The 12,617-nt window shown below is 34.6% G+C and overlaps 2 protein-coding genes across 3 annotated transcripts in view; both read right to left on the bottom strand.

Moving 5' to 3' along the window:
* Window positions 1-3,159, bottom strand: part of LOC309498223 (uncharacterized protein) — a 17,560-nt gene extending 14,401 nt beyond the window's left edge. For both annotated transcript variants that reach the window (XM_082168798.1, XM_082168797.1), the window contains exons 1-3: window positions 3,019-3,159; window positions 841-1,041; window positions 544-737 (exon numbers count right to left, since the gene is read on the bottom strand). In XM_082168798.1, the coding sequence (XP_082024924.1) occupies window positions 544-737; window positions 841-1,041; window positions 3,019-3,082 (459 nt within the window). In that variant the 5' untranslated portion in view covers window positions 3,083-3,159. The remainder of the gene's footprint in view (window positions 1-543; window positions 738-840; window positions 1,042-3,018) is intronic.
* Window positions 3,160-8,332: 5,173 nt separating this feature from the next.
* On the bottom strand, window positions 8,333-12,384 carry LOC309498226 (uncharacterized protein). The gene is made up of 7 exons (XM_082168802.1): window positions 12,301-12,384; window positions 12,067-12,206; window positions 11,432-11,529; window positions 11,022-11,219; window positions 10,726-10,919; window positions 10,165-10,237; window positions 8,333-8,843 (listed from the first exon to the last, which is right to left on the bottom strand). Exons 3-7 carry the CDS (start codon window positions 11,457-11,459, stop codon window positions 8,815-8,817), a joined length of 522 nt encoding a protein of 173 aa, XP_082024928.1. The 5' UTR covers window positions 11,460-11,529; window positions 12,067-12,206; window positions 12,301-12,384; the 3' UTR covers window positions 8,333-8,814.
* Between the last annotated feature and the right edge of the window lie 233 nt (window positions 12,385-12,617).

The following is a 12,617-nucleotide window of genomic DNA, read 5'->3' on the forward strand; positions in this document are numbered from 1 at the left end:
TACATACTCAATTTGTTTGATCATCAGTTCTGCAAAACCATTAGAATTTTCCTTTTGGTAAGGTTTCTTTGTTTAAATGTATTCAACCAATGCAACTGCAAAGTAGTTTTTAAGTTTATTGAACTCCAGGGCTACACATTTTTAAGACTAGTGACTATTCTTGACTATTCAGTATACTTTTAAATTGTTTTGCACAACTACAGCTACTGAAGTTATTTGCAGCTGTTATTATATTTAGAGGTAAAATAAGTGCAAGGACAAAAAAGCAGAAACGAGGGCAATGTGAATTCCTATGTTTACTGCAGTGGGACTGTTGTGTACATATTTCTCTTAAGTTATGAATCTTCACAAATATCTTAATGAACTTAATGATGTTTTATTAACGTAGTTCGGGAGGAACACGTCAAAATAAGCTACTCTATTGCCACCTGCTGTGGCCAATTACCAAGATCAGAGCCCTCTCCCCGGACAGCACGCCAAATACGTTTACCAATTTAATCTATCCGACTTATTTGTAAGTGTGAACTCGTGAAATGATGATACCTGATGTTTGAAACGTTGAACAATTTTGGTCAGTGACACTTCATTCCTGTTGCATTTCAACAAACCCGAATCTTCATGAAACAGACAGTCCACAGTGAGTGTATTCTCCCTGTTCACATAACTGCTGCTGTCTGGTATTGTCTTCTCTGAGTCAAATGTGTGATGAAGCACTATGAAAATAGCTGGTTTGGAGGCTGTTTCAAATACAGACACAATAAGGTGGTCAAAATGTGTGCATAGTATTTCTACTTTTCTACAATTTCTACAAGTATAACTGGTGCTTAATCTTAAAGTTACCTGAAAAAGAATTAAGTTCTTTCAATGCAGCATCAATGTCAGTTCCTGTCCGTGAAGAAATGGTGCAGAAAACCAGAATAACATGAGAGTCATTCACATGGTGCACCTCCTTCAAACCAGGTCTTTGTTGAAGAAGATCATCTAAAATCATCTTCTTTGAATTGCATGAATTTCCCATCTCAATTATGAAGTAGTTTTTTCCTTTAAGATGAAGAACAGATTTTGTTAGTTTCCAATCTTAGCAAAGAGTCTTTTTTGTGATTGTTTATAATACTAATTAGAAAAAAATAGGGCCAGATTTACTAACAGCTTGCGCCAGCACAAGCCCTATTCTGGAATTGTGCTCTCATGCTAATTTGCCTTGTTTAGTAAATCTGGCCCATAGAATCTTTAGACGTGACTTAAGCCGGGTTCACACTGAATGATTTTGGCCATCTGAGACAAATGTTGAGAATCCTAAAAGATTCCTGTGATCCTAGGCCAAAATCTGAAGTCTTTGATTGCTAGCAAAGTCATTTAAGTCAGCAGCCATCTTTGAAATGCCTCTCAGACAACTATTTCAGTCATGAAAGTGCAGCTCCCATCTATTTGAATGGGGAAACATCAAATTCTCCAAAGCTGTTCACCAAGTTTACAATTAAATTTCATATTTGTAATCCAATTAAATCTGACAAAGACTGTCTCATAAATATAGGTTCTTACGTTAAAATAGCGTTAAAAAGCTTATTTTTCAGGCCAGACCAGCCATTGCGCATGTGCAGTCCTAAGCCTGTGTCTCAGAACATTGACTGTTTATTTTAGCAACCAGAGCTTCTAACGGCAGCTGCAGTGACGCAATGACTTTACCAATTGGCGATAGACTCTTTTATTTAGAATGTGTGACTTATTTCGCCATATTGTGCATTGCACTTTCTCCCATTCATAGTAATTTGAGTGCACCATCTTTCTACATATAAAGTCTTTGTTGCTAGTTTTACATGTTTGCCAACAGATGATTAATGACTGAGGCGATCAAATTTTACCTCCTACGAAATTCTGTTAGAAGTTTTGAAACACAGTCCTGTAGTATGACTTCTACGACAACCATCAAATCAAATAATTTTTCTTTTTTCTTTTCAAGACAAGCCATAATCAAAATTAACGCTATAGAGATTGTTTTTGTTTGCTAGCCCCCATTTCATTCCTGCATGTAATGCAGTTCACATTCACAGAACGAATCACGGATTGATAATGTAAAACTCCAGACGAGTCTTCTTGCATGTGTCCGTTTTTAACGCGCCTTGACTGGCGTACAGTCTGACATTAATGACATCTGAGATCCTACAGTGTGACATGGCTTACAGCGGGGCTCATGTTCATACAGCCTGACAAGCCACAGTCGTATTGGACTATTGTAAATCGTACAGTGTGCACCGGCTTTAGACCACCAACTACTTAAGTAATTTACAGTTTTTCTCAGTCGCTTTGGTACATTTCTCAGATCACAACTGATCACAACTCTAGTCCCTTGTGCACATTATAAAAGCATTTTCTTTTTGTACTGGTTCTCTGTTGAAAAGTCTTACCCACTAAAAGATCAGCATTAGTCATAAAATGCAAAATGGTTGAACCAGTTATTTGGTCAGGCGTATTTTCTATACAGTTCTATTAGCAATCTTGTCAATGTGTCCTGAATAACTAGGCCTACATTGATCTTAGGTGAAACTTGAACAAGGGAAATGTGGCTGATTAAACATTCCAAAAGATTCTTTCTGAGCTGCATTGCAAGGGAAAATATCCATTGTGATGTGGAACAGAACCTGTGGCCCAACAGATCGGGACGAGAGGAGGTGCATGAAGACTGAACAGTCATTCCCCATACAGTGTTGCATACAGTAGTCTGCCTGAGGGGTGTTTCCTGTTTGTCTTTCTAATTTTATATCCATTTGTACTGTTCATGTGTTGTCATTTTCTTTTCTGTTCCGCAGTGACATTATACTGTAATTTCTTGACAGACCAACTATAAAAGAGTAAATGTGAATCCTGTCCAATCTCTTGCAATCAATAACCCAGATACAGATGTGTAACTTTGTACTGTTGAAACTGATATACGCCATACAGATAAAATGCAGCCTTTGTCATGATTTGATAAATGTACCAAAGCGACTGAGAAAATGTTTTAATAATCCAAAATCTTACCTTCAGTGATTGCAGTGACATTGATCTCAGGATCAGTTTCATTCTGACAAACGTATTTGACCATTTTCTCTCTTCTCCTTCTTTGTCTTACACAATCAGTCTTTTGTACTTCTTCTGAGTGTTGTTTATGTCTCACCCTGAAACAAAAAAAAGAAGGAAATCTGAAATAAAATGTCAGTATTACGGGTCTTTCGGGTGGAATTACATAAGTACTTTGGGTGTCTTGTTCATCATATTTATTTTCATATAAACAGAACATCATGGTCATTAGCAGCACAGCGCATGAGTGTGAATCACATGATATCCGTCTTTGATCTTATAGGTGTCTGGTCTACTATGAGAAGTGAGAATTGCCCGTTTAGCCTGCACTTATTTCACCACCTATACGTTTGTCTAAATTTCAGGCGAGGTGCATCTCAAATGAGCCTTTTTGCTGCTCACTGCAGTGCCAATGGGTGGAGCTTGAAGTCCAGCTCCCCCTAACTGGACATAATGGGTGGATCTAGAAGGTCCAACCACACCCTAACTCAACCCATAACCCTATCCTAAACATAACTAGGTCAAGTTTACTCGAAAGCAATTAAACATTAAAATGTCTCAAGATGCACACCAGTAATGTTTTTTTTTCTTCTAAGGCACATTTTAAAAAGCTCATTTAACTCAGGCCTAATCCTGGCTTAATCTAAACCCTGTGTGAAAACAGGCCTAAGGGTCTATGCTGTGTTAACCTGTACTGACTACTATAACACTTTCAGCCAACAAATACTTTCCAGTTCCAAACATCAGACACCACTCCTCTCAGGAATCTGGTAGTTTCCTGTAGCTGCCTAAATCAAACATATAACAGTGTTTGGAGCTAATGGTCTTGCCTCTTCCCTCAAGACAGAAAAAAAAAACATGTTGATTAATAATTAATATTAAGAAAAAGCTAAATAAATAATATGCAAAGCGATATTTTCGCTCTTTCTCGACAAAATAGCCATGAATTAATTAACATATTAGAAAAATCATTCTTAAATACAGTAAATCAGTGAGTCAGACTGTTGTCTCGTACTGCTCTTTGCTGCCCTCTTTTGTTAGCATATTAAAATTGAACAACCAGTTTTATCGTTTTCACTTTCATTCTCTTCAAAAATACAACCGAATAGGCTTGCAACACCTGTAACATGAAATCATATGTATTTTACAAAGAAATAACATTCTCAAAATCTTGTAATAAGACCAGTTTTACTCGTAAACCGTTTTCAAAGCTTTCAGCTCTCAATGGTTTTAATATAGCCTAACGTCTGTGTTAACACGGTTTTCAATCATTAAACTTAGCACTATGTTTATGCTTCTCGAAAACACTGATAAACACACTCACACACTCACACACACACATATATAGCCATATAAAAGACAAGCAATGTTTGTCATACTTTTGTCTATAGGTTGCAGACTGCATCGGGTCTACTTACTGTTCCTGCTGCCTGCAGTGTCTCTGTCAGAGCAAAAGTCCTTTCACTTTCATTGTTACTCTGTATTGGGATAGGATTGGATGACAGAAAAGAAAAGTCAAGATGGATGCACGATATCTATTTTTGCATTGACTTCATCTAAGAATATGAATAAAATTAATACATTTTATATTTTAAAAAATAATTATTTTTCGAAGCCTTTATTCTTCATACGAGAAAAGATTATTGTAAAGTTTTCCAATCTGCATCTTTCCCGGGGAGAAGACATTTGAAAATGTAACATGACAGTTTATTAACATTTTGTTAATGTTTTATACAAATATAGCCAACTGTATTCCGTTCTGCACTGAAAAAAGTGGTAAGCTTAGTTACATCTAAATTAACTGGCTTTATTCACATCAAAAATATTATGAACCAACCTATATTATATACATTAATTTATACCAACAAAATTTGTTTTTATAGGTTAAATCAGGAAGAAATCCCTCTTTAAGGTAACAATTGGTTACCACCCCAGCCATAGCTCACACTGTAAAAAAAATAAAATCTTTTAAAAAACGGTCAATGACTGTCAGCTACGGCGGCCAAACAAAAACCGTAAAAATAAAGTAAAATATCCTAATTTCAATAAAGTGCAAAAAACTTTACAGAAAATTTCCTTAAATGTTTTACAGAAAAACACTGTTATTTTACAGCTATTTCCTGAATTATTACGATCAAACACCTTCACTGTAACCCTGTAACTCTACTTTCTAAGAGTTCTCAGGAGGAACAACATCTCTGTGGGGAATTAAAATAGCCCCACATCATCACATAGCCTTCACCATACCTAGAGATTGGCATGGTTTTATTTCAGTTAGCCTAATAGCTGGTTTGATTTGCATTGAGAGATGATCTTATGGAAAGTACTCCATGCCAATCTCTAGGTATGGTGAAGGCTATGTGATGATGTGAGGCTATTTTAATTCAAAAGGCCAAGGGAACTTTATCAGGATGCATAGTATCCTGGATCCATGAAGTAACTGGCCTTTAAAAATAAAAAAATCTGCCTGCCTCTATGGGAATTTAACATAGGGGTGTCCAGATTTATTCACCCTGTATTTTAAGGAAGAACATTTATTCATTTACAATACATTATTCATTCACAAAGAAAATTGGTGTCCTTAAAGGTTGTATTTTTCCAAAAATTTTTAATTAAGGCATTAAGTTCAATTTCCAAAAGATGATTTTTTATTCCTCTTTTTAGTCAACTTTAGCATGGGTGTCTAAACTTATGCATAGCACTGTAGGTCTATGAAAACAAGAACAAATACAAAACAGCTTTTATCCAACAGCCATAAGTGCATTAAATAATGCTGCTAAATTATAGTCCCCACCACTGATCTGTGTCAAAAGGGCCATGTGCAATTTTTAAATGTGGATGTCTGCATGGGTGTGTCTCCTATGTGTTTTAAGTATTAACGCAGTTGTAGTATTTTTGTATTTTTAGATGTTTGGCACTTGACAAGGACTGTACTTAATTTCGTTGTAATGTACCTGTTACAATGACAAATAAAAATTCTATTCTATTCTATTCTATTCTATTCTATTCTCTCTCTCTCTCTCTCTCTCTCTCTCTCTCTCTCTATATATATATATATATATATATATATACAGTATATATATATATTAATTTCTGAATATCAGATTGTTATAATACTGACACCACAATATTATAAGGGTGATGTGAAAGATTATGATGTATAAAACTAAAGTCTCTCTGTATATTATGTAACTAATATATTCAGAGATTTGACTCAGGGTCATATCAGTGAATCAAGTGATGACCATATGATGACTATAACATCACCAATAAGTGACCAACATCATTTAATGAAATTTTCTCCTGCATTTCTTGTCATAATAAATGTGTATCAAAAACACTGTTAAAGCAGCCAGAGAAAAATAATGTTAAAAACCCAAGGGTCATGAGTCCAACTAAAGCAAATACTGGTCTCAATCATGGTTACATCAAATTTCTGTAAAAGTTTTTTGCACTTTATTTAAATTAGCATATTTATTTTATGTTCTTTGTTTGGCAGCCATAGCTGCCAGTCATTTGACCCTTTTTATGATTTTTTTTTTTTTACAGTGAAGATATATGATCAGGATAATTCAGGAAATACCTCTAAATTTAATTTAGGATATTTTACCTTAATGTTACAGTTTTATATTTGTATTGTATATTATATTTGTAATTTTACATAGATTGTTATGTAAATTAAGAAAACAGTAAAAATTCTGTATAAAAAATACAGTAAATTTTCTGTATAAAAAATGTGAATTACTGGAATTTGTCATTAATGTCACAATACCTAAAATAGCAGCTGAATTTTTAATTTACAGATATTATTTGTAATTTTACAGAGTTTTGAGTACAATTTAAAATGAAAGAAAATGATAGTCAAAAAATCAGTTATTTTCTGTAAAATTATGATTTTTTTTATTTATTTACCTGCATAGTTGTATAAGTTGTAAAAAAAATGTTTACGTGTTATAAAACAATTTTATCGGTCTTTATGTTTGATCAGCTTGCAGGAATCTTGTACAATGAACAAATCCTGAGGCCCCCTGATATGATAGTAGAGGTTGTAAGTCTCTGCCTACGAATATAAAATATTTACAGGATAAAAAAAGTTTTGAGTTGAAAAACCTCAAACCTGATTGCTCAAAGGACCAATGGTGAAAGAATACATGCGTGATTAATTGCAGGTACAATTTGGTGTCCAAAGTCATTATTTTCTTTTTGCTTTTTTCAAATGGTTACATTTGTAATTATTTTAATAATTTGTTACTCATTGTCATGGATCACAAGATGTTACAGGCCATAAAAATATAATATTTTCTGTAAAAAGTTTCTTGTATAGCTGAAAATCATGATTTCTTGTTGTCGAGTCAGTGTATTTTTTCCCATCATGTATATCATACAATATTAAATTGATTAAAAAAGAACTTTTATCTTATAAAAATGTGTTCATAAATCTTGCATCAATACTGTTACCATACCATACTTTGCCTTTAAACTGGTGGAATTATCTCCCACAACATGTGTAAGATACAGGAAATGATGTCACTTTCCCTCACTGATAAGATCTGAAGCACTGAAAGTGTGCTGAGTGGTCTCTCTCACTAAATATTTTAATCTAAAAAGTTCTTACACCAAGAGTGTATTACATCTTGTAAAACGTCTAAATTGTTACAATATCAAAAGGAAAACCGAATTTATCCCTGATCACACAGTGAGTTGTTTAAAAGTCTTTTAATCATCATTTCATTAGTGCCATGTGCTCTTAGCATTTATATGGAGTTTTTGGCTAAAAAGTTTAAAATGGTCAATTATGTTAATCACATTTTGTTACCAAGGTAAAGGTGAAGGCCTAATTTGTCTGTGACAGAGTTGACCAATTTTTTTTTATAAAGAAATCGGTTTTTTCACTAAAAGTAAAAAAGGAAGTAGGCTAACTTGTGATTGGCAAGCACTGAATTATTAATATTTGATATGTTTTCAATAACATGCTGGAAAGAATTTCTGTAAGTGAACAGTTTTTTCTTTAACTTTTTTGAAATGCAAAATGTATCTCCAATTATAGAATCACCCACATGTTAAAAATGTATGTAGAAAAGGAAAAGTTAGGGTCCTTGAAGCAAGTCAATTATTTTTCCCTTGTTAGTCTGCACTGCAGGCTTTGATCAGGTTAAATGTTTAAACTTATTAACCAACTTCTGTATAACCTTACTAGTTCTTCAAAGACTACAGGAATATGCATCCAAAAAATATATTTTCTGTCACGCCGTGGTTCAACAGACGAAAGAGAGGATACATTTCCAACAGTCAGTCTTTTATTAACAAAGGGAAACACTCTGGAGAACAATATATCAGGCAGCAGAACAGAAAACTAGCTTAAATACAAGGGAGAGTAATCAACTGAACAGAAACAGGTGCATATAACTAATTAACAACAAAGGAAACTAACTAGGGAACACAAGCAAACCAGAACGGGGAAAAATTCTTAAAGACATTAATCCCCTACAAAAAACAGTAAACTGTTATGTTATAGTTTAAAGCCCCTTACAAGTACAACGAAACGGTAATTCAATTGTAGTAACACTGAACTTGTCGATTTAATGTTTATCTTCTGGATATAAAGCCATTATCTATTTGCATGCATCTAATCACAGAAGCTTAACACATTTTACAGCTTATTATAATTTAATTTAGTTAATGTGGCCATGATAATGAATAACAATCTCTCCTGTCATTTAAGAAATCCAAGGTTCCTGATTAAATTGATCTTTCTCTTCATCTGTTTGTCTTCCATGCCATCTTATCTGTGGGGAAAAAAATGCAGAACTTGAATTCAGTAAATTGTTGCAAATGAAAAGGTGACCAGTTTACCCAAATTATCTTATCTGATACTCACCAGCCCTCAAATTTAATTCAGATTTATTAAGCATCTTTTTCTTCACCTTAATCACTCATTTTGTTTATTTTAAGAGAAAAAGAAGTACATAGACAATAATATGAACTACAGGGCTGCGTTTCCCAAAAGCATATAGTTCGTAAAAACGATCGTACGACTGATCTTAATATTACGGTCTGTTTCCCAAAAGCATCGTAACATAAGTAGCACTTAAAAATCATCCTAGATCTACGAGTGCTCTGGAGTAATCGTAAATCCCCAAGTGCATCGTAAGAAGACAGATTTATGAGGTCACCTGCAGGACAACCGGCAGATTACACTTTTATCTAGATTTAACAGATTACGCTGCAAAGTGAGTACAAATATAAGGTTTTGATTGTACTTTTTTATTGTACACTTTATTGTACTTGTTTTTTGTTTAAATGAATGTATAAATTATTTTTTTTATTTTTTTTAAAGGTAAGACAAAAATACACATCTAAATTAAATGAATGAACAAAAAAACAAAAAAATCATAAAAGAACGAAGTAATGTGGGAAATATGCTTCAAAGACTGGGCAAAATATGGATGAATAAAAAAAAATTATCTGTCAGTGACTTGCTGACGTGCACGAAAACCAGCCATGTATTGGGCATTTCTTGCTGACCACCTTCCCTGATCTTTGAACACCCCGGGTTGCAGTTAGTTTGCAATGTCCACCCAGATGTTTTGTTTTTCCTTATTTGTATGGTGTCCTAAATCTGTTAAAAATAACATCTTTGTTTCGCTCCATCTCCTCTAAAATTATCTTTTTTGAAAGGTATCTTTTCTTGTTTGTTTTTTTGTTCATACATTTTGTCAGTAGGCTATCTCCGCCTGAATGTAGACTTTAGACTTGTCTTGATTGCTAATCCACAGATGATGATTATTAGGTTAAATCTATTAATTAAGGCTAAACGTTCAGAATACGATTCCATATAAGGTTATATTTCAGCACTTCGCGAATGGACAGCGACTCTTAAGTAGCACGTAAAACGCGTTCTCGCGCGTTCATGTTAAGTGCATTTTTGGGAAACGCTCGTTGAATTGCTGCGAGCGTTCGTAACCTTCACGTAGAGAGCGCTCTTAAGAGCTATACATCGTTATCGGGAAACCCGGCCCTGGTCTATATTAAATAGATATATTGGGATAGTGCATCCCAAATAAAAATTCAGTCATCCTCTACTCATGCTTGTTTAGAGTTACTCACAGAGTAGGCCTACAGTAAGACAAATGGAAATCGAGATGATGATGATGATGTTACGATCACAATTCCATTGTTTCTAAAGGGAAAACAGCATATATTATTATTAAATAAAATGTTTTGAACATTCAGAACATACAATAATAACATGTGAAAAATACAAATAAATATTCTTTACAATTTTGTAATCCAAAAATGTCAGTTCAATCTCTGCAAACAGACAACTTTGAATTATCAAATGAAAAAATATTGCAGATCAATGCTGGATATTTTGAGTACATACGAATGGCCGTATTAATTTGTGTTGTCCCTTTTCATTGCAAGGACATCAAAAATTAAGGGTTTATGCTGATATTGTCTGAAACTTCCTCTTTCTACTACAGTAGACATTGCTCAAGCAAGTCTGGGGGAAAAGGTGTTCTCTGAACTCTGTATTTTACTGTAGTTACTGTTCTGCCCACATTTCTCCTACATTACAGTTAATTATTATTATTATTAATTAATTTAATGCCTGCATAATTAGTTTTAACAAATTAATTAATTCAAAATAAACTCAAAGAGGTGTACCTGAGGATTAAAAAAATTAACAATTTGGGTCAGCGCCTCTTCATTCCTGTTGCATTTCAACAAACCCAAATCTTCATGAAACAGACAGTCCACAGTGAGTGTATTCTCCCTGGTCACATAACTGCTGCTGTCTGGTATTGTCTTCTCTGAGTCAAATGTGTGATGAAGCACTATGAAAATAGCTGGTTTGGAGGCTGTTTCAAATACAGACACAATGAGATAAATGTGTAAATAGTATTTGTACTTATATTCATTCATATCTAAGTCCTTGTCTGGTGCTTAAATCTTGAAGTTACCTGAACAGGAATTAAGTTGATTCAGTGCAGCATCAATGTCGGTTCCTGCCCGTGAAAAAATGGTGCAGAAAACCAAAATCACATCGCACTCGTTCACACTGTGCACCTCCTTCAAACCAGGTCTTTGTCGAAGGAGTTGATGTAAAATCTGCTCCCGTGAATTGTAAGACTTGCCCGTCTCAATTATAAAGTATTTTCCTTTAAGATGGAGAACAGAGTTTGTTGATTTTTGTTGTGTATTTTTGGAATATGAACTTCAGGTTTCAATACAAGGTTATAGTATTTTGTGACAGGTAATTATGAAGAACCTGCAGTCACAACTTTAGTCACAACTATCTTATGAAGTCTTGTTATGAATAATGTTTTCCCTATAATGCTTACTTTAGTAATTTAATAATCCAAAATCTTACCTCCAGTAAGTTCATTTAGTAGGTACATTTTATTTTTATTTTGTTCCTCTTAAGCAAACTGTCTTTTGTACTGGTTATCCGAGTGCTGCTTAGTCACTCTGAAACAAATTTAAATGCAATTTATTATCACTTTATTGGTTGATCACTATGACAAATAAGTTAGAACTATTTGTATAGATCTGCTTCAATCATCAATGTATCCATCACCATGATTTTAACTATATTTAGTGAGACTGTTGTATTGTGTTGCTCTTCACTGCCCTCTGTATGTCAGATTACAAATGACCTGTTTAAATACCTTCATCACTTTCATTTTCATAAAGAAAAGCTACCGAATAGATTTGCTGTACGTGTAATATGAAATCATTTGTATTTTACACTGAAATAACACTCAAATTCGTGAAATAAGTCCAATATAACTCGTTAACATTTTTCAAAGCATTCAGCTCTCAATGGTTTTAATACGACGTCTGTGTTAACAAGGTATTCAGTCATTAAACTTAGCACTGTATTTGCTTCTCGAAACCCAATTATAAACACATTCTCACACATACAGCCATATAAAAGATAGGCCTGAACTCGAACAAATATTGTTACAGTGTGTCTAGGTTGCAGACTGCATCGGGTCTACTTACTGTTCCTGCTGCCTGCAGTGTCTCTGTCTGAGCAAAAGTCCTTTCACTTTCATGGTTGCTCTATTTGTGAAAAGAATCAGACGGTAGAATACGGTGGCTGAGAGAGCTCAACGCGCAGCAACTGAAGAAAACACATGCAACTAGAAAACAACACATGCAAATAGAAAAAAACAACCGCAAATTAAGAAAACATCTTCATCAGTTTCACAACACATGTGTGCTCCAAATACTCACAACACAACCAAATACTAGGGATGGCTGACGCGAAACAGTCGTTCCGAAGCTTTGCGAGGTCCCGAAGCGCAGATGTTTCGAAACACTATTCAAAACACCCATGTCACGTGACTATGGCCAAACGAAGCCTCGAAGGCCCTGTCCCAAATGGCACACTCCGGACTTGTGGACTTCCTCAGAGTCCACACTTTGGTGACGTCATGTAGTGCAGACCTATAGGGCTCTTGGCGCGAGTCCACGAGGGCGCATTGAGAGGTATTTTTGGAACAGACTCGATCAGCACGCCGGAAATAACGGCCTGGTTGTTGTTGGCCAGG

This window comes from Leuciscus leuciscus, assembly GCF_965113295.1.
Source record: "Leuciscus leuciscus genome assembly, chromosome: 5".
Lineage (NCBI taxonomy): Eukaryota > Metazoa > Chordata > Actinopteri > Cypriniformes > Leuciscidae > Leuciscus > Leuciscus leuciscus.